Source organism: Myotis nattereri (assembly GCF_964212035.1).
Source record: "Myotis nattereri genome assembly, chromosome: 1".
Taxonomy (NCBI): domain Eukaryota; kingdom Metazoa; phylum Chordata; class Mammalia; order Chiroptera; family Vespertilionidae; genus Myotis; species Myotis nattereri.
Genome location: NC_138075.1, coordinates 182,933,974 through 182,956,622, shown reverse-complemented (window position 1 = coordinate 182,956,622; position 22,649 = coordinate 182,933,974). Strand labels below are relative to the sequence as shown.

Genomic DNA, 22,649 nt, shown 5'->3' with positions numbered 1-22,649 from the left:
GATGGCTATCTGATGCTAAAAATATGTCCTTTTTTCCCACAGTCACTTATCTGTACATACGACCTCATGTTAGTTACTAAGTTGATCAGTAAAGATCAACAAAATATTCATCAACTAAAGCTAGGTAATAAAATTTTCTGAGGAGCCTGATTCAAACTCCACCTGGGAAGTCTGGCTGCCATGCAATGCTTAGCAACACTGCAGGATTTCTGTTCCCATGCACACAGCCAACCGTGGGAACTTCTTCATTTGGGGAATTCATTCATTCACTGAAGAGTTACCAAATGCTTACTGTGTGTCAGAGATACTGTGCTAAGCACTGAGGATCAAGCTATTTATAAAAGGACTAAAATCCTTGCCAGAATGTGGTTTACATTCTGGTGGTGGTAGGAAAAGAGATAATAAACAAGGTAAAGATTTAAAGTATATACGAGCCCTAGGTAGGTGTTTAGTTGGAGCACCATCCCATACATCAAAAGGTCACAGGTTCGATCCCTGGTCTTGGTGTGCACAGGAGGCAACCGATTGATGTTTCTCTCTCAAATTGATGTTTCTCTCTTTCTTCTTCTCTCTCTAAAATCAATGAACATATCCTCAGGTGAGGATTAAAATATAATAATAAAATATACTATATTCCATTAATCTTACAATGAACATTTTCTTTACATTTTATAAAACCTGAAATTTAAATGCCTCTGTTGGTAGATGGCTTTTTACAACCTGACAGGCTTGTTTGCTTTTTTCTTTCTGAGTTAGATTTGATGCTGTCTTAGATCTGATGAAATGTGGGAAAACAATGTATAGGGAAGAATTATGTATCAGAATGGTAAGTGCTACAGAAAAGAATCAGCAGAGCAGAGGGAGAAGGAGTATGGGAAGATTACAACTTAGGACAGTCAGGAAAGACCTAAGTGACATCTGAGTAGGCTCAAATAAGGTGAAGGAGTAAGCCAGTCCTCTATGTGGCTGGAGTTGCACACATTCAAAACATAGCAAAGAACAAGAGGCAAGAGCAAGTTTCTGAAACCCAAGGAAGCCAGTGTTGCTGGAATGGAGGGAAGATGAGGTCATGGAGATAAGAGAGGGGCCAGGTTGTGTAAGAACTTGTAGACCACTTAGTGCGAGGTCATTGTCTTGAGTCTAGAGAGGTCAGATAGCGAAGTACATAAGAGCACAGGCTTGGAGCCAGACTGCCAGCTGTCCCCGCTCTGCCACTTCCTAGCTGTATGACAGGGCCAGGTTACTCCGTGTGCCTGCTTTGCCCTCTGTAAAATGGGACTGATAACAACGACTACCTCATAAGGTTGTTGTGAGGATTAAGCAAATTATTTTATGTAAAGTACTTTAAATAACTAAAGGCTAGTCTATAAGGAGCACAAATATATGCTTGATATTGTTATTATTGATTGGTCATAAATGTCAATTGCTGCTTCATCATTATCGATTTATTTCGCTGTGTGTTGTTTGGTTAATGGATATTACACATAATTGTATCACCAATATTTCTGTACACTGATTTTCCAGTAACTAGACTTTAAAAACCTGTATGTGGCTATTTACTGGAGGCTCGCTGCAGATCGAAAGACTGCACGTAAAGGGATAAAAAAAATATTTCATGAAAATGAAACAAAGAAAAAAAAAAGCTGGGGTAGCAATTATACCAGACAAAAACAGACTTTAAAACAAAAGCTATAAACAAAATAAATCAGGCTGAGGATTATACCTAAGACAAACTTTGAGGGTAGCTACTAGCATACAGAACTAATTGCAATCAGAGTTAAGAAGCCTACTAGGTTTTTGGAGAAATTATATTGCTGAATGTGGAATAAAAAGCCTTTTACCATTTAGAAAAAAAGACTATAACAAGAGACAAAGAAGGACCCAGCAATTCCACTTCTGGGTATTTATTTGCAGAACATTGCAGCATTATTTGCAATAGTCAAGATATAGAAGCAACCTAAGTGTCCATCAATAGATGAATGGATAAATAAGTGGCGCATATAGGTAATGGAATTTGATTCAGCCATAAAAAAAGAGTGCAATCTTGCCAGTGCTATTGTTGAGTTTGCCACTAGAAAGTAAGAAAAGATGGGGAAAACGGGCCACTGAAGAGAACCACTGAACTAGGGGATTGTAAGGATAAACAGTTTTAAAAATGAATTTCAAACCAATGTCTTTTGTTAGTTGCTCTGTTATCAGGTTTGCTTTAGGAAAAGAAAAATCATTTTTATTTATCCAAGTCAAATATGTGTATTTTAATAATTCATGGCATTCTTATCTTGAGTGTTTAGATTTATGAAAGTCAGAAGTATAATGGCATAGTCAGGCAGTCACAAATTTTTCCATTTTTCTCTTCCTTTATTTATTTATATGTATATATATGTATATATATATTTGTTTGTTTATTTTGAACTATATTTTTATTTCAGAGAGTAAGGGAGAAGGAGAGAAAGAAACAACAATGATGAGAGAGAATCATTGATTGGCTGCCTCCTGCATGACCCCTACTGGAGATCGAGCCTGCAACCCAGTATGCACCCTTGTCTGGAATCGAACCTGGGACCCTTCAGTTCGCAGTCCAACGCTATATCCACCGAGCCAAACCAGCTAGGGATTCTCTTCCTTTATTTAAGAAATGGATCTTGAGCATCTATCATGATAAAGGAATTACACTAGATGAATAAAGAGTACAAATAAGAACAGGACATGGTCCGTGACTTTTCTCTATAAAATCAGCGGAAGTAGGTTCACATGTAACCCCCTTTCCCTTAAATGAGTCCATTTCATGGCTATTCTGTAGTAATGATATCTCTGCTCTCCTTTCAGACCCCGAATGAGGGACAAAATGGCCACTGTACCTTCTCTGCCTCCTCGAAGTAACAGGCAGCTCCACCCTTCCCCAAACATCAGGAGAAAGGCAAGACTAGAGGTCAAGAGGAGGTCTGGGGCCTCCACACTCATCTGCTCTGCAACCAACTGTCCATCCTTCCTGCCCATAGTCCTTCCTACCCAGGGCATGCCGTTAGGGAAGAAAACAGGTCAAATGAAGGGAAAACTCAAAGTGGCCTACTATACTCACCAACATTTAAAACAAAGCCAGGCATTTTGAAAAGGCCAGTGCCTTAAAACAATTTTGCTAAAATGTCAAGGCACTGCTTTTTATTGCCAAATAATACATGTAGTACACATCCAATGAGCCCCACTCCATCTTAGAGCTTCATGCCTAATGATGGGGTGGAGTGGGGCACAGGGAGCAGGTGAGAAGAGGCTCAGAGAGAGGTGAGGCTTAGGGACTTGGTGAAGTTCTTTGCACACATTACATGGTAATAAAAAAGCTGAGCATTTATTAGTTACTTTTTTTAGGCTGCAACAAAATGTCCCCATGGAAAATGTCTGATGGAAAATGTCAAGTGCCCAGTTTTAAAGCAGGGGACAATGCTTAGTGCACAGTATTTTTGGCAGTATGATCCCCACCATTATCCAAGTCACCCAGGCTTAAAACCTTGACACTTAGGAAAGGAACTTTCACTATAGCTTTTGCGATATGTACTACCTATAATTCTACATTACAGATGAAAAAAGGGACCCTCCTCCTCAGCATAATATTCATATATCCTTTTAATGTTGTCTTCACTTATCCATAATATCACCTATGAGACAGTGCTAAGACACAAAGATACAAAATAAATAACATAATCCTGCCCTCAACAGTCTGGCTTAACAAGCACTTATTGAGAGTTGCCAGAAGATGCCAGAGTTAAGTCTTAAGGAACTAGCAAGAGTTTCCTTGGTAAGGAGGAGGAAGGGGAAAGACATATACCCTGAGTCTGTGGGGAAGGCAGAAGCTGTAAAGATAGGCCGGAGCCAGATCATAACAGGCCTGTATAGTAAGCTAAGGAGTTTGGTTTTATTATGGAGAAAATGGGTGATCAATGAAAGATTTTAATAAGAGGACTGTCATGGACAGATGTTTTGCCATTGCTAGGCTCACCCACGGATGGACTAGCCTAGTGGTCCGTGAAGTCAGAAAGCTTGGACTACTGACTGGAATGGAGGGAAGTCAGGGCTTTAATAATGACAAACTAGTTAGGGAGCTATTGCCGTAATCTGGGTGAAAACTGATGACAACAATCTATCTCAGAGGCAGAGATACGGAAAGCAGACCTATTTGAGAAATACTGCATTCTATAAATAAACATAATAGAACTTGACTACTAGACAATGGGGGTGTGGGTGGGGGTGAAATCCAGAGCTTGAGTCTTCCCAGCTTCCTCCTTCTAGCTTAAGCAACTATATGGCTAGTGATACTATTGATCATGGCAGAGCACAGGGAGCATCTGGATTTTTTTTCTTTAAGGGAGGCTGGAGAATCTGAAACCTGTGGGGCATCCAAGTGGAGAGATGTATGACTCAGTTGGCTAACTAAACCCTGCGCTTTTTGGGCTCAAGAAATCTACAAGATTACTCCAGAAGCATATGGACCTGGAAATCTCATTTTTAAGGGGACAATGCATACCGATTTGAAAAAAAAACCACGACTTTTTTTATGCTAAAACACACACACACAAACTGAAATGCAGGGGTTGAGAGTTAATAACAAAACATTATGCTACTAGCTGCCAAACTGACATTGCAGATCAATGTATTTTCTCTAGTGAGATAAATGCGGAGTTCGATTGGTTTTCTCCTCACACCACTTGAAAACAGCGGTGTACCTGGCGTTCCTTTTAACAGGTTTGAAGAGCAAAAGCTGAGAAATGCGCCCTCCTGTGGCAGTGGAATGAGGGGGCTCCAGCACCCTTTTGACCACCAAACAAAGCCACGCAACCAAATACAATTTTCGGGGATCAGAAGCTACACCGCAAAACCAAATGAACCATCCCCGCGGCCGGGATTCCTTACCTGTCTCGTCGGCCGAAGGAAAATTTCACTTTCGACTCAAAATACGACCCCAGATTTGAGAGGTTGCAGTCAGTCCCGTTCGGCGCCTACTGCACACCCTGCAAGCCAAAACACGTACACACGCTCCGGATCCTCTCCAGCCGGCGGGGCCGGGCTCCGACCACGTGGGTGACTGGTTTCAGCCCCAGCGATCACAGAGGGGCGGGAGCAGAAGGCGTGTCCCTGCGGAGGGAGGCGGTGCCTGCGCAGTGGGCGGGGCTTGGGCGGACCCAGGCTTCGGACCTCCTATCGTTTACTTTCCCCCTTTGCCTTCGCCCTTCGAGCCGCCACGTAATGCCACGTTTCCGCGCATGCGCATCTCCACTAAAAGTGTTTCCGGGCTTAGGGGGCTGGAGCGGCCGCCGAGTTGGAGGGCGGCGGTGGCGGCGGCCGCGGAGTGCGAACGTGGGGGCCAGGCCCTGCGGAGGGCAGGGGAAGTTATCTTTTCTTCCCGAAGGGGCCGGTAGAGCCGGTGGCCGAACATCAAAATGAATTTCCTCCGCGGGGTCATGGGGGGACAGAGCGCCGGACCCCAGCACACAGAAGCCGAGACGGTGAGAGGAGCAGCGGGTCCGGGACTTGGGAAGGGTCCGGGCAGGAACGGGGACGGAGGACTCAGGGGCACGGAGGTCACCTCCCGCGCCCCACCGTGGGTCCACATCCCGCCTCCCCCTTCGCCTCCCTTTCTCTCCAGAAACCCCCCGAGTTATTCCCTTTCGTCCCTTAGCGCAGCCCCCACCCACCGCGGCGGCTCGGCCCGGCTGACAGCAGCCGCGTCTCTAAGCGCCGCAGGCCCCGCGAGGGGGTGGTCCGTGCAGGGTGCCGCCCGGGAAGGGGTCGATCCAGGGCAGGGGTGGCCTGACCGTCTCCCACGCCCCTCGAGGCCGCGGGCCTCTCCCGGAGCTCCTCCCTTTTCGCTGGTGTCTCCACTGGCAGAGTGGAGCCTCAAGTCCGGCTCCTCTCGCGGTCTGGAATGGAGCTTTGGGGGGGACTGGTTAAAACCCAGCTGTTGGAGAGAGCTTGTGGCTAAGAATAAAAAGACACGCTGGGGCACAAAGCCACCTGCTCTTGTCCCATCAACAGTTCGGACCCCGTGTTTTTTTTTTCGTGCTCACGCAGATATATGCCATTTGGGAAATACTTGGACGTCGTAGGGATCTTTCGAGTTCAAAGAGCTTTGGGGACCTCCCCCCCCACCACCACCACCACCATCACCACCACTTTCCTTACACTCGCCCTATTCAGGTGTCCCTGCGGAGGGGGGCGGTGCAGTCTGAATTCGTGGTAACCCTATTTTCGGCATCACTTTAGAAAAATCGTTGGCCACAAAACAGTCTGAGAGTTGGTTCGATTTTAGGTTTATGATAAATTTAACTTTGTGACGTTTGATTAGTATCTATTAGAAATGAGTGTGTGACTTTTTAAAAATAAACTTTTTATTTAAGGCCTACAGAAGAGTGACAAAGCATGGTTTTAAAGGCAGACTCTGGGGAATGTTCGTACACATAGCCGGGGTGCCTGTGGACATAGATACCATGCTCTATGTTGCTGGGATCCTGAAGGGTAATAGTAACTTTTATTGTCAAGCCCTTACCTTGTGCTGGAGACCGTGCTGAGCTCTTTAAGTCCACATTCTCCTTTAATCCCTCATCACCCTGCAAGACCGTTCATAATAGCCTCACTTTTCAGATGAAAACATGAGACTGAGAGAGGTGACCTAACTTGACCAATGTCACACTACTAGTAATAGAGCCAGGATTCAACCAAGTTTTACTCCAAAGCTTAGGCTTTATTGCTGGTGCCCATATTTTAAAACTTAATCTGGAAATTTGTTAAAAGTAACCTTACGGATCGGGGTTAGAACTGTTTAAAGCAGTTGGAAGCTGGTAAGTCTGTTTTCCTTCATTTGAAAGTCGGGAGATTTCACACACACGAACATACAACTGGTATTCGGCTTCTTTCGTTGGTTCCCTCGTGGGGCCACCAGGCAGCTGAGCTACCCTCTGGGAAGACCGTGCGCTCCCCAGATTGCCGCAGTCACAGCCCACCTCTTCAGCTTTTGGCGTGTGGCTGTGTTTTGTTTTGGTCTTGTCTGATATTTTTGGTTTGGGGCACCAAGTTGTAAAATGTGGTTTGCTATCATTTGCTTTGGAGTTAGACCTTGATTTGAATCCTTACCTTCCATCCCTACTTGGGTTGGACAGATAAAAGATGGCTCGTACCCTATGAGTAAAATAAGGAAAATGCATGCACTTAGGGGTGTAATGAGGATTAAGTGAAATAAGAAGTAGAGCCTGACACCTAGTCTGTGCTCAATCAAGGGTAGTTTTCATTCCATGTTTTTAAAGGAAGAATACTATCTTTTTTTGTCATTAGTTGGAAGATGATGTACGATTTTGAGTATAGGATTTTAAAGCTGGAAGACCCTTTGCAGTTCATGCATGTTGAACCCCCTCGGTTTAAAAGTTAGGAAACTGAGGTACAGAGCGACCTGCACAGTATTGCAGAACTGAGACTAGAACACTTGGATCTTGCCATGGTGAATGGAACAGCATACTTTTTATATCATGATTTCAAAATGAAGCCTGAGTATCATTTGAGTGTATGCTGTATTTACAAACTGCAAGAGGGTTCTTGTTCTTGCCTAACGTTAAGTACGTACACTCAAAATTGGAAAAGTAGTTTGTCTTTGGAAGAGAATTAATCATTTATTCTGAGTTACAGTATAAGTAAAATTTGTTTCACCATCTCATTCCATCAGGAAGTATAATAGATATAAGGGGGTCATGGCTCACTAATTTAGAAATATTTATAGAGCTCTGTGTTCAACATTAGATGTTTTAATTGGTGGTTAGATCTGGCCTGGAAATTCAAGTTGCCAGAGCTTGGGACCGCTAACTTCTATGTTATTATTTAGTATTTTGTAGTTTTTACATTTCTGCAAAATTAAATTGTTTTCATTGTGAATTTCCATTTTTCATGCTTTTCTCATCTTTTCCAGTACAAAGCCTCTTTTTTTTGTCTGAAATCTACCTATTCTTTAAATCTATCATCAATGCATTCCCTAATCTGTATCCATTTATATCTGTCTCACCTATTCCAGACTTCTGAGTGTCTTTAGGGCAGGCTTCATATGTGTTTTAACCTTTATTTTTGCATAGTAGTAGATACTCAAGTACTTGTTAAATGAATGAATTATAGTGTTATATAAAAGAAATCACAGATCTATAATCATAGCAGCTTACAAAGTACTAGGTATTAAAACAATGCTTCTTAAAGAATGTAGGAATCAAAGTTTGGGAACAGGGTTGAAGTCCATTAGGTCAAACTTTTTACTTAAGGAATTTTTCAGATTTACTGTGCTTAGCCTGTTTTCTTGCTTTTTCTTACTACACTTAAGTATTTAAAAGATTTGTGAGGGTTATACTATTGATTGTATAATATCTAGTGTATCATACTGTCAGTTAAGAGTAATTTTGGACTGGTATTAAGATGTTCTTCAAAGACAAAGTAGTAAATATTTGTATTTATATCATGATAGTCAATAATTCTGTATAGAGTTATGAATATTTTATTCTAGAATTTCATCCACATTAAACTTTTCACATTTTAGAGTCACTTTTTTTTCTCTCTTTTTTACCTTAGATAGAGAAAGACAATGATTTCTGATTATTGAAGCCTCCTAACCTTGACATACTTTGCTGGGTGCAAATAAACAGTAATTACAATAAAAATGCTACTCTTTTTTTAATATAATGCTTGCACAGCCTTAATTTTCCATCTACCTTCAAACTAATGCCTTTTTAAAAGCTAGTTTATTGAAAATAAACCAAGACAGTTATTAACTACATTTGATGATGAATGATAGGGGAGTTTCCCCTTTGCAGGTTGTACCCAAAAGCATGGAAGTTGGCGAAAGTCCATAGAAGTATGCAGAGTTAGCATACTGTTAAGGCATCTCTTTTTAAATCAAACTCTGATCAGCTGGCTTAAAAACCAAAAGGGCTAACAATATAGACACAGCTGTACTTTCTTTTAATAAAAATTGAGTGTGTGCTTAAATTTAGACATAGTTTTAGTTTGGTCAAGCATATTTTATACCATCTATATCTATAAAAGGCTGATATACAAAGTGTCCCCGCGGGAGTTCAACCAGGAGACCGGGAGTTTGATCGCTTGTTATGACGTGTGCTGACCACCAGGGGTTGGCGCGGAATGAAGGAAAGCCCCAGCCGGCAGCCAGGGAAGGGAGGCCCCAGTGGCAGCCAGAAGGCCCTGATCAGCCTTGATCGCCACCCAGGTCAAGGGGCCCTACCCGTGCATGAATTTTGTGCACCGGGCCTCTAGTGTTACTAGAAATGTGTAGTCTGAACTCTTGTTTGGGTTATTGTTTCATATTCTACATTAATAACCAGGTCGGTGTCATAACTGATAGGTGTTTTCTCTCTTGGCTCTCTTGCAATAAATGTTAGAGAATAATAATTTATGTTTAAATCACTTCTATATTCCACCAAAGATGTCTCTTACAGTATTTTTATTAAGTAGTATCTATTGAAAGCTATGTGGCTTTTTAAAAAATTAATTAGATTACTTAATGTGGTTCTAAAAAACTAGTATCGTTTAAATTTTACATACCCTAGCACAGGAGTCCTCAAACTTTTTAAACAGGGGGCCAGTTCACTGTCCCTCAGACCGTTGGAGGGCCAGACTATAGTTTAAAAAAAAAACTATGAACAAATTCCTATGCACACTGCACATATCTTATTTTGAAGTAAAAAAACAAAACGGGAACAAATACAATATTTGTATTTGCATGTGGCCCGCGGGCCATAGTTTGAGGACCCCTGCCCTAGCATTATTACCAAAGTATGTTCCAAAAAAAGTGAGTAGAGGTACTCAAAGGAATTTTGTTAACCAAAGAAGTGTGCTATGTGATGATGAAAAATGAAACACAGAAAACTAATATTTATACAAGACTTAAGTTTTCAAATATTTTCAAGATGGACATAAAGTAAGTTGTGTCTGCCAAATTTATTTGACCAGACCCCCCTTTTGCATCCCCACCAGGAAACCTTGTAGGTCTAGTGTTCTGAGGAACTTATTTAGGGGAAAATTGTCCTAGAGAATATATTTTTAAAGCAGGGGTAGGGAACAGTCAACCCGCAGGCCCTATGTAAAATGCCTGAGAAATCACTTGGTCTGCCCTGCCAAGTCATTAGGGGTTAATTAATTAAATGTTTGACCAAATATAGCAGGCTAATTTTTAAGTTGATAATTTTGTATGGCCCCAAATGATGTTAAAAATATCCAAATGGCCTTTGGCAGAAAATTGTTCCCCACTCATTTTAAAGGAATGCTACATTTTAGAAATCCTTAGTTATCATCAGCATTATGGAGTTTATGAAGTATATCTCTTTTAATACTTAAAAGATAAAATAAGTCCTGATACTTTATGATTTGAGAAATAATTGTAATCTCTTGAATCTGATTATCTCTTAGAAGAGAATGCAAGAATTTCTTATATAAATTGTTGATATCAAATACCATTTCTCTCTTTTTATATACTTAACTCCTATTATTCCTACTGCTTTGTCTGTTATGGATATCAGACAAAAAGGCATGCTTATTTTTTATACTCCAGGCAGAAATCCCATAAACATTTTTTGTATAAAATGTTACCTTTAATTTGAAAACTTTTAATGTTAGACTTTGAGATGCTAGCGTTTGTGATAGATTATTTGGTAGACAATTTACATTATAATAACTTGCTTAAAAAGGTTGTTCTTTTGGAAATCATAATTCATTTCTTAAAGAAGGCATGGAGAATAAGTGAAGCAATATATTACCTAAGTTGACTTATTGATAATAATAATGGAAATAGATTGTGTTAGATTCATTGGATTTGTCTGATGTTTAGCTTTGTAGTGTTCCCACTTTTTTTTTTTTATAATAAGGCCATTTGAAGATAAGACTGACTGGCTTTTACCTTTTTTTGTAAATTTTCAGTTATAGAGTTTAATTTAAAAATTAAATATCTGGCTCTTGTATTTTTAAATATATATATGTGTGTGTGTGTATATATATATGTATATGTGTGTATATATATATGTATATATATATGTATATGTGTGTGTATATATATATATATGTATGTATATATATGTATATGTGTGTGTATATATATATGTATATATATATACATATATATTCCATTTAAACAATATAAATGAATTGACAGTTGGTTAACGTGAATTAATATAGTCCTATAGGAACCAGTCATGAGTCATGGATGGGAAAATTCTCTCCAAGGAAGGAATAACTATGTGTTAAGCTTCATGAAGGCAAAGTTAATCATTAAATAAATTGGCTTCAGAGCTGACGGATATTTGTTGAATAAATGACTGAATGGTTGAATTAGATTTCTTAAATTGGAATTTCTGCTCTTCATTTTTGCATATCAGTTAAATAGTTACTGAATACTTAAAAAATATGTATTTATATTAGGAATTGTCAGAAAATACTGCAAACTACATTATGTCAATGTCCGTTACATTTTAAATGTTTCTTCGGCATCCTAGTTTTATGGCACCTTCATTTTTTTTATTTATTTTTTTACTTTTCAGTGGTTTTTTATTTTCACATACCTTATATTACTTTTTGCTTTCCTAGTCTCTCCTATTCCCATTGCTTCTGTTTTGGTTTTCTTTGTATATCACAATAAAAAAAATAAATGGCACCATTGGGTAGCAAAATAAACAAACATTAAAGTCAGGTTATTATTATGAATTTTGATTATGAATGGGATTTGTCCTTTTCATATTTTTCTTGGTAAGTGGAATTGAGAATCTCACATGGCAGTTACTGCAAACAGAGAAGAGTTGCTACATGATTGCCTGTATTTGCTGCATGATGTTAAACCTATTTTATTAATAAGCCTTTTCATTTTTTAATTATACAAAGTGGCAAATAATACTAGTAAAGTTTAATTCCTCTTTGACTACCATCTCCAATTTCAGTTCTCTTTGCAGAAATAACCACTATTCTTAATTGGTATAAATTCTTTCAGACCTTTATGTATAATCATACATTTGTGCAATATGGAATTACATATTTGTATGAGCATATTTTCTCTTTTTTCATAAATGATACACTGTTTATGGTTTTCTATATCTTATCTTTTTCATTGATTGATATGTCTTAGAGAACTTTGCATGTTAAAACATAAAGCTACTTTATTACAAATTATTTAAAATACCATATTTTCAGTTATTTTTGTTAATTATACTGCCAGTGTAATAGACTATAAAAGCATCTTTATAAAAGGTTCCATGTCTAATTTATCATTGTCTTTATCTCTCAGAGCCCTTCATACCAAGTTAGCATAATATGAATTAGTTAAAGAACTTCTACTGACTCTTGAGTGTTTCCTTAGTATCCCTTTGTGGTCCCTCTAAATAAAACTAACTCTGGATTAAATTTTACTCAACATTTTTTTCTCTTTAAAACTGCTTTTTGTTAATATACTAGTATAGCATTCTGTTACTTAATGCAAGAGTCACAAATTCTAATTCTAAAAGTGTCAGTTGGGTCACATCATTGTTCAGTGAAGCAAGTTGGATTAGAGAAGAGAGCAGAGGTCTGGGATGAAGCTGGAGCCTGCATATTCTTTGATTATTCAGGAAATTTTTCTGTATTTTAGTTGTAATTCCATTTTGGTCCTGGGAGCGTGTCCGTGCATCCTCTTTCCTCCACCGCCATTTTCAATCTCCTGGAGCCTGCATATCCTGACTTAAAAGTGTAGCTATTGCTCAATTCCAGCCCGTTGTTGGCCTCCGGAAATGTAGGTCCAGAGATCTAATTTAACCAAGTGATTAAGCACTCAAACTGCTTGGCTTTGAATGCCATCCCACCACTTACTAGTGTTGTGAACTTGGACAGATCACCCAATGTAACTCTGTTACCTCAGATCTGAAATGTGGACAGTAATAGTATCTACCACATACGGCTTTTTTTGAACATTATTCATTAAAACTATAAAGAATTCTAGAACATAGCTGACATATAATAGGTACTATATATTCCAGATTTTAACGATTTTGAGGTGCACGTTAGCATTTAAAATAAACATCTCTGAAATCAGGTTGCATCTTATAATTGGCGACATTTCTTTGTTCTTGGTGATCCATTTTAAAAAGTGGTGAATCTTATAATCGATGGCTTCTTAAATTGTATGAAATACAATGTTAGCTATCATTAGCTACCAAGCTGATTTTTTTTTTCAAGAAAAGGTGGGAAATCTGAATTTTTATATGAATCTTTAGATTTTGAAATATTGACTTAAAATTATTTTTAAAACTGCATTAGAGTGTTTCCCAACTTACCAAAAAAATACCTTGCAGTCCCTATAGTACCTGCATTAGGTACTCAGACTAACATTTCTCTGCATGAGAGGCAATGTAGGATAGTAGAAAAAGTGTGAAAGTGTGAAGCTCCGTTAGAATTTTAACTGTGCCACCAAACAGGCAGTGTGTTTTGGGATTTATTGCTTATTTCTGAGCCTAGTTTCCTCTTCTGTAAAATTAGTTTATTAGTTCAGGTATTTGGATCAGCTGCTAGATCTGAGGTCAAAAAACAGAGCTCTGAGACAAAAGTTTGTCTTTCTCCACTAAAAGGCCAATTAGAAGGCGATCCTAGGGTAGTGTAGTTCTGCTCCTCAGGGTGTCCAGGGGCCTAGGTGCTGCTTTATACATTGTTCTGCCATCCCTAGGATGCTGCCCTTACTTGAATTGTTAAAGATGCATCACTGAACCAGGCTGAAGTTCCAGCTGAGGGAATGAGAACGAAGAATCAAGAACTCTAGCCAGGTGGCTCACTTGGTTGGAGTGTTGTCATCTGAACCAAAAATTTGTGGATTCGATTTCCTATCATGGCACATAGCTAGGTTTTGGGTGGATCCCTGACTGCTGCGCATACAAGTCGGGGCAGCAACCAATCCGTGTTTCTTACTTGGATGTTTCTTTCTATCTCTGTCTCTATATATTTTTCTAAAACATATTCTCAGATGAGGATTTAAAATAAAGAGCAAATAGCTTCCTTTAAATTTAAGAACATGACCTGGAAGGTACTGGCAACTCATTGGCAATGTGTCACTGCCTAGATTTAAGGAAGGCTTGGAAAGTAGTCTAGATGGACAGCCATGTGCCCTGCTTACACACAGAGAGTTCAAATCACTAAAAGAGAGAAAGAATAGAGAAAGAGGCCCAATTGTACTGCACCGGGTTGGTTTTTTAAGTAAGGAATAAATGGAATGATGATCATTGAGATCTACAGTTTCTTAATATAAGACAAGCATACTTGTGTGCTGCAAATTTTTTGCTTGATAAATATCAACTGAAAAATGTAGACCTGTCTATATTTGAAATATATATAATACTGGAGGCCTGGTGCATGAATTTGTGCACATTAAAAGGAAATTAATTAGAAGAAATATTTTAATATCACCATTCGCTCTTTCTCTATAATAGAAGTATCAACCAAATTCACAATGGACAATGACAGATTAAAACACATACAGTTGGTGCCAGCGAGAGCTTTATATCTATAATAATAAAATTATAACATGCTAATTAGACTGGAGGTTCTTCTGGACAGCTTTCTGGACCAGACAAAGCCTGGGCTGCCAGGGAAGCCTGGGTCCCGGGTGCCAGAGGGAAGCCCATGCTGGAAGCCGGGGGAAGGAAGGCCTGCTTAGCATGAATTTCGTGCATCTCCTGCACAGCGCCGCCCACCTCTCCCACGGTGTCACCTCCCATGCAGCCAGCCCTAGGTCCTCGCAGCCGCTGTGGCTTTGTCCAGGTGGACGTCTGGAAGATGTCCTAATTAGCATGTTACCCTTTTATTTGTATAGATGTGTGTGTGTGTGTGTGTGTGTGTGTGTGTGTGTGTACTATGTGATGTAAAATTGTTTTGGTTCATAGATGTATGCACATTTAAAAACTCATTTTTCTTTGAATATGAAATGCCACTTTCTAAATTAAAATATGTGTAAATAAGTATAAAGTAAGAAATCTTTTTCTGTTCCTGGAATTCCTTCTTCATGTGATACTCATCCTTTAATTTTTGACTCAAGTGGCACACTTAGTATTTCAAACTTAAACAATATCTTAGTTTGCTATAACAAAAAGACCATAGACCAGGTGGCTTAAACAGCAACTTATTTCTCATAGTTCTGGAGATTGGAAGTCCAAGATTGAGCATCTGCTGGAAGGCTTACTTCCTAGTTTATACATAGCCATTTTCTCACTATGGGAAAGAGATATAGGAGCTAGCTCTCTAGGGCCTCTTTATAAGGGCACTAATCCCATTCATGAAGGCTCCACCCTATGACATAACCTCCCAAAGGCCCCACCTCCTACTACTACTATCACATTGAAGGTTTAGGATTTTAACATATGCATTTGTGGGAGGGGGATATAAGCATTCAGCCTATAACAGTTTTACTTTCATATAAAATTGATTGCTTTTTCTTTTATGCGCCTGCTTTACTCAACTTATACTTATATACCTTTAACTTGTTATTATACTTTATTTATATGACTGTTTGTGCAAGCTCCTGTCGCCAGAGACCATATCTTTAATTTTGATTAGTACAACAAATATATATGTGTAGTCATTGTGTTTATTGACTGAGTAATGACTGTGTAGCCTAATCTAAAAAATTTGTGCTTTATCCTGCAGGCTGCAGGGAACTAATTGAGATTATCTTTATTCATGTTGTTTTGATCAGTAGAGTGGAAATAGCATCTTTGAAAGATGAATTTAGTCAGTCATGAAAATACCCTAGAAATTCCAAAAAAAAACAAACCATTTCGCTGTATTACAGTTTGCTCTTTTCTGCTTATAAAGATAATTCCTGTTTATTATCAAAATTCAAATATCAGAAGTCATGTAGACAATGAATATTTCTAGCAACCCACTAAAATATATGGTGCATAGTCCTAATTTTTTTCATTTATATTCAAATGGTTTGTTATTAATGTAGTTTTAAACCAAAATGAGCTCATGTTGAGCATATTGTCTGGTTTTTTCTTTTTTTCAGTTACAATATCTTGAACATCTTTTCTTGTTAGTAAATGTGAATCTGCTTTATTCAACTTGACCAGCTGCATAGTGCACAGAGTGGAGCAAAAGTAGGTTTACAATTGTGAGTACACAAAACAGAGTTTATTCTTATATTATTATTTATTAATTATTGCATTATTTTCCATGCGAACAGCTATAAACCTGCTTTTGCCCCACCTTGTATGTGTACCATGTATTAGTTCACTATTCTCTGGCTGATAGATTAACCTTTAGATTTTTTTATTTTTTATGTTTTTAATAAACAGCAGAAATTTATTGCTCACAGTGCTGGAGGCTGGAAATCTGAGATCAGGGTGCCAGCACAGTCAGGTTAGAACCCTCTTCCGTGTAGCAGGCTTATTATTATATCCTTACAGGGTGGAAGGTAGATTTCCTTTTTAGCTATTAAAAATATAGCTACAAAGAGCATTCTTACATATAACATTTTGTAGGTCTAGGCTTTTTTTTTTTTTTTTAATCCTAACCCAAGGATATGTTTAGAGAAAGGAAGGCGGGGGCGGGGGGGTGGGGGGGAAGAGACATAGATCGTTTGCCTCCCATACTGACCAGACCCGGGATCAATCCTGCAACCTAGGTATAGTGCCCTGACCAGGAATCAAACCTACAACCTTTTTTTATTCTACGGACAATGCACCAACCAACTGAGCCACCCAGCCAAGTGCTATGAGCATATTTTTAAAGGTTAAATTCCTAGAAGTAGGAATGCCTGGCTGAAAGGGTATAAACATTTTAAGTTGTAATAGTTTTTGCCAAATTGCCACTTTTTTGGTTACCTTCCTTCTGAGAGAATATAAGCAAGTTCACTTTGTTGTTGTTGTTAATCCTCACTGGAGGATATTTTTCCATTGATTTTTAGACATAGTGTAAGGGAGGAGGAAAGACAGAGAGAGAGTAACATCAATGTGAGAGAGACACATGGGTTGTTAGCCTCCCACATAAGCCCAACCAGGGCCAGGTATTGAGGCTGCAACCGAGGTATGTGCCCTTGACCAGTCGTACCTGGTCCACAGACTGACACTCCAACCACTGAGCCAAATAGGGTAGGGCAGCAAGTTCACTAATTTATATCTTTGTTTATCCTGGATAGTTGTATTTTAAACATTTTATAGAAGTATATAGAAAAGTACACATGTGATATATGTAAATCTTAACATACCCAGATAACCAACACCCAGATCAAGGAACAGAAGAACATTGCTAGCACCTCTGCAGTCCCCTTTGTACTTCATTCAGTCGCTGCCCATCTCCATGAGTAATCACTGTCCTGACTTCTAATAGCATAGATTAGTTTTGATTTTTATTTCATAAAAATGGAATAATTTGGTATGTGCTACTATTATTTTAATTTTGTGAATCTGTTAGATAAAAATAACCTCATTGCTATTTTATCATCATAATAAATGAGATTACTATCTTTCTGTATATCTCAAAGCTTTAAAACAACAGCAATGCTGAAATGTTAGCATGTTAGAACACAAAATAAATGAAGTCTTAGGGTTATGATTATCTCCCTCCAATATTCCTAAAGCTAAGTATCTCCACCACCATCAAATAGCTTTCACAGTAATGATTGAGGAGCTTCCAGACATGGAAATTCACATTTTGACGTAAGTCTCTGTACATCCACCAAAGATGGGACTGAGGCTGGAGTTAAAGTCCTGCATTGCACTAGGACAAACTGCTGCAAATGAGGATGGAAATCCCAGATGGAGTTCCTACATCTAGAGCCAGTCTGTGCTTGAAGTCTAGGATTAAGAAAAAGCAGAAAATGCCTACAATAGATTTCCCAGTCATAATATAAACCACCTAGAAAAAATGTAAAGATGTAGAAGACCCAAGTAGAGGAAATTACAATCATGCTTATTAGGAAAACTATTTTTTGGCCTAAGAAATTTTTTAAGTTGGATAATGAGGTTCATGTTTTCAAAAGATAATTATGTAGTTTTTTTAATGTTAAAAAACATTATAGCCCTGACTGGTTTGGCTCAGTGGATAGAGCGTCGGCCTGTGGACTGAAGGGTCCCAGGTTCGATTCCGGTCAAGGGCATGTACTTGGTTGTGGTCACATTCCCAGTGGCGAGTGTGCAGGAGGCAGCTGATTGATGTTTCTCTCTCATCAATGTTTCTAACTCTCTATTCCTCTCCCTTTCTCTCTGTAAAAATCAATAAAATATATTTAAAAAAATTATAGTCGGAAAGGTATCAGTTATTTAATAAAGAGTAAGTTATGGTCTTTCCATTTTGGAAAATCAATATAATTAATATGAAAGTGAATACAGTTTAAGGTAGGAATAATTCCTCAATCTGAGCAGTTAGAATGAATAAAATAAAAAAGTAAAGCTAGCTTTGGTAATACTGTTCCTGTAGGATGAAAAATGCAAGTCAGCATAGTAAAGACGTAGAAATCCTGCAGTGCGGAAACGGATTTAATTTTGTGTAACCTAGTTTCCCACAAGTTTTGTGATCATAGGAAATCTATTAATATCTTCTGGGACACTAGAAGTCTACAGAATATAATTTGGAAAACACTATGTATTTACTAGTAAACACTATTTACTCGGATACATAGGGTGCAAAAGTTTGAGTGATATGCCAAAATATTCTTTATAGAATCTTAGTAAGAACTGTCATTAAGGAATGAGTAATTTATAATAAAATAATAACTGGCTCTATAAAGTACCTGAATTATAGTGGTTTTTAAAACTATTCTTTACCAGGTGTTTTCCAAGTATTTTTATCCAATTTGTGGCTTATCTTTTCATTCCCTAAACAGTATTTTTTGAAGAGAATCAGTGATAAAGTCCAATTTATTATGTTTTTCTTTTATGAATTGTGCTCTTAATATATACCTGAGAAATCTTGCCTAATTAAAGTTCACAAAGATTTTTCTCCTGTGCTTTCTTCTAGAAAATATAGTTTTAAGTTTCCAAATTCTTTTTTTAATGAAAGTTTACATACAGTTTGGTACTTTTGCTTTAATAGGCTCACAATTTACATATAGTTTTACAGCTTGCTTTCACACACACACACTATTTACTAAGTAATAGTATTTTCATATTAGTACAGTTAATTCTTTTAAGTAGCTACAAATATATACCAAAGTATTTACCACAATTCATTTAGTTTTCTCTTTTTGGACAGTTATTTCCAGTTTTTTCCTATTGTAAATAATGCTCAATATTTATTTTAAAATTCAGTTTGAATTTTAGTTCTTGTAAATTTATTAAAAGTTTTTATAATAGAAAATGTTTCATCTTTGTAGATTACCAGGTACACTCAAAACTTTAAAAATTTTATATACAGTTCTGACTTTCCTTATTTAAATATATGGTGAAATTATGATATAAACAATTATTGTTTAAAATTTTTTTAAGTAACTTCCCATCTTCTACCATAACCCTCATGGATTATGCTCCCTTCTTGGTTCAAACAGTCATAATAGGCATGTTTAGAAAACTTCGGTTCTACTAATGATTTCTTTTAATTTCTCAGTTTATGTGACTTATTTTATTTTATGCCTCTTCCACCACTTTTATTTTCCAAGTCTCTGTTTGATCTCTGTAATGAGATTAAATTATTACCTAGTTATTTAATGATATAATATTACCTAAATAGTAACTTACATTTGTAAAAGACCATTTCCATTACATCCCATTTGTCAATTTATTTTTATTTATTTTTTTCAGAATTAGGTGGTTTAAATTTGGGGAAAACTTCATGGTTTTTTGTACTTTCTCTTATGTTAATGCTGTTTCATTTTTTCTACGACAGATTCAAAAGCTTTGTGACCGAGTAGCTTCATCTACTTTACTAGATGATCGAAGAAATGCCGTGCGTGCTCTCAAATCATTATCTAAGGTCTGTAATGCTCTGTTAGTTATCAAGTTTATTAAAGTGGATATTAGTTTCTTTAACATTTTTATTTTGTGCAGAAATATCGCTTGGAAGTGGGTATTCAAGCAATGGAACATCTTATCCATGTTTTACAAACAGATCGGTAAGCCTCTTTAAGTCTTCTTGACATTTTAATTTGTTTTACAATCTCTGTTGAAGGAATGAAGGATAAACCTATTAAAACTATTACAATTCTTTTGTGTTTTTTATTATAATTTTTTAAAATTTACCTTTGTTGTTGAAAGTAATACAGGTGTCCCCTTTTTCTTTACCTATTGGCCCCTCTTATCACCCCGCTCTCCTCCTCCCCACACCCCCCCAGGCCTTCACTACACTACTGTCTGTGTCCATGAGTTATGCATACCTATCTAATAAAAGACAAAATGGTAATTGACCATACCTTCGCTACGTTTCCCATTGACTAATCAGCAAGATGAAAATTAACCGCCTACAAAGATGGCGGCTGGCAGCCACGCAGGTGAAACGAGCAGGAGGCTTGCTTGCTCCAGTGATGGAGGAAGCCAAGGTTCCCCGCCTGCTGCGGCCCGGCTCTGAGCTCCGAAAGCAACTAAGTTTCAATTATAGAAACTAAACAAACCCCAGATCCTGCTTTCAGCAGGCCGTGGCCTCAGAGCTGGAGCGAGCAAGAGCCAGCTCTCAGCTCCAGTGACGGCAACAAAGTTTCAATTATAGAAGGTAAATAAATCCCAGAATTAAAAAAGAAAAGAAAAAAAGGAGAGGCTGGGAGCTTCAGTCTCCGGCCAGCCTGAAAACGGCCCTCAGCCCCTCACCCAGACTGGCCAGGAACCCCAGTGGGGACCCCCACCCTGAAGGGGGTGTGACCAGCTGCAAACAGCCATCAGCCCCTCATCCAGGCTGGCCAGGCATCCAAGCGGGACCCCCACCCTGATCCAGGACACCCTTCAGGGCAAACCAGCTGACCCCCACCCGTGCACCAGGCCTCTATCCTATACAGTAAAAGGGTAATATGCAAACTGACCCTAACAGCAGAAAGACTGGGAATGACTGGTCACTATAACACACACTGACCACCAGGGGGCAGATGCTCAATGCAGGAGCTGCCCCCTGGTGGTCAGTGTGCTCTCACATGGAGGAGCTCTGCTCAGCCACAAGCCAGGCTGATGGCTGCCAGTACAGCAGTAGTGGTAGGAGCCTCTCCCGCCTCCTCAGCAGCGCTAAGGATGTCCAACTGCAGCTTAGGTCTGCTCCCCACTGGCAAGTGGACATCCCCCTAGGGCCACCGGGCTGCTAGATGGATGTCTGATTGCCAGCTTAGGCCCAATCCCCCGGGGAGCAGGCCTAAGCCAGCAGGTGATCATCCCCCGAGGGGTCCCAGACTGCGAGAGGGCACAGGCCGGGCTGAGGGACCCCCTCCCCCCGAGTGCACAAATTTTTGTGCACCGGGCCTCTAGTATCCATATAAGTTCTTTGGTTAATCTCTCCCCACCCATTCCCCCACCCTTACCTTCCCTCTGAGATCAACAGTCTGTTCCATGCTTCTATGTTTTTGGATCTATTTTATTCATCAGTTTATATTGTTCATTAGATTCCACATATGAGTGAGATCATGCGATATTTGTCTTTTTCTGACTGGCTTATTTTGCTTAGCATAATACTCTCAAGGTCCCTCCATGCTGTCTCAAAGGGTAAGAGGTCCTTCATTTTTACTTCTGCATATTAATCCATGGTGTAAATATACCACAGCTTTTTTATCCACTCATCTGATGAGTACTTGGGTTGTTTACAGATCTTAGCATAATATTATAAATTGTACTACTATGAACATAGGGGTATATATATTCTTGCTGATTAATGTTTTGGGTTTTTTAGGATGTTCCTAGAAGTGGAATCACTGGGTCAGATGGCAGTTCCATTTTTAATTTTTTTGATGAAACTCTATACCAGCCATGGGCAAACTACGGCCCGTTTGAAATGAATAAAACTATTGAAAAAAAAGACCGTACCCTTTTATGTAATGATGTTTACTTTGAATTTATATTAATTCACACAAACGCTCCATCCATGCTTTTGTTCCGGCCCTCCAGTCCAGTTTAAGAACCCATTGTGGCCCTCGAGTCAAAAAGTTTGCCCACCCCTGCTCTATACTGTTTTCCATAGTGGATCCACAAGTCTGCATTCCCACCAGTAGTATACCAGGGTTTCCTTTTCTCCACATCCTTGCCAGCACTTGTCATTTGTTGATTTGTAGATGGTAGCTTTCTGATAGGTGTGAGGTAATACTTCATTATGCTTTATCTTGCATCTCTCTGATGATTAGTGACTGAGCATTTTTTCATGTCTATTGGACATCGTTATGTCCACTGTGGAGAAGTGTCTATTTAGGTCATTTGCCCATTTTAAAATTGGATTATCTTCCTTTTCTTAAGTTGTATGAGTTCCTTATATATTTTGGAAATTAACCCCTTATCAGATGTATCATTGGCAAATATGTTCTGTCATATAGTGGGCTCCCTTTTCATTTTGTTGACGGTTTCTTTTGCTGTGCAAAAGCTTTTCAGTTTGATGTCATCCTATTTGTTTATTTTCTCCTTTGTTTCCCTTGCTCTAGGACAGCGGTTCTCAACCTATAGGTCGCGACCCCTTTGGAGGTCGAACGACCCTTTTACAGGGGTTGCCTAAGAACATCAGAA

General features: G+C 38.7%; 2 protein-coding genes across 4 annotated transcripts in view; one reads left to right on the top strand and one right to left on the bottom strand.

The window, feature by feature from the left end:
- Positions 1-5,072, bottom strand: part of G3BP2 (G3BP stress granule assembly factor 2) — a 95,660-nt gene extending 90,588 nt beyond the window's left edge. Inside the window, exon 1 of one of the 2 annotated variants that reach the window (XM_081088900.1) lies at positions 4,903-5,072. The gene's annotated coding sequence lies outside the window, so the exon portion shown is untranslated. The remainder of the gene's footprint in view (positions 1-4,902) is intronic. The other variant, XM_081088903.1, reaches the window with a different exon arrangement.
- A 207-nt stretch (positions 5,073-5,279) lies between these two features.
- USO1 (USO1 vesicle transport factor) overlaps positions 5,280-22,649 on the top strand; it is a 78,259-nt gene continuing 60,889 nt past the window's right edge. For both annotated transcript variants that reach the window (XM_081101015.1, XM_081101014.1), the window contains exons 1-3: positions 5,280-5,495; positions 19,855-19,941; positions 20,016-20,080. In XM_081101015.1, coding sequence (XP_080957141.1) covers positions 5,430-5,495; positions 19,855-19,941; positions 20,016-20,080 — 218 coding nt within the window. In that variant the 5' untranslated portion in view covers positions 5,280-5,429. The remainder of the gene's footprint in view (positions 5,496-19,854; positions 19,942-20,015; positions 20,081-22,649) is intronic.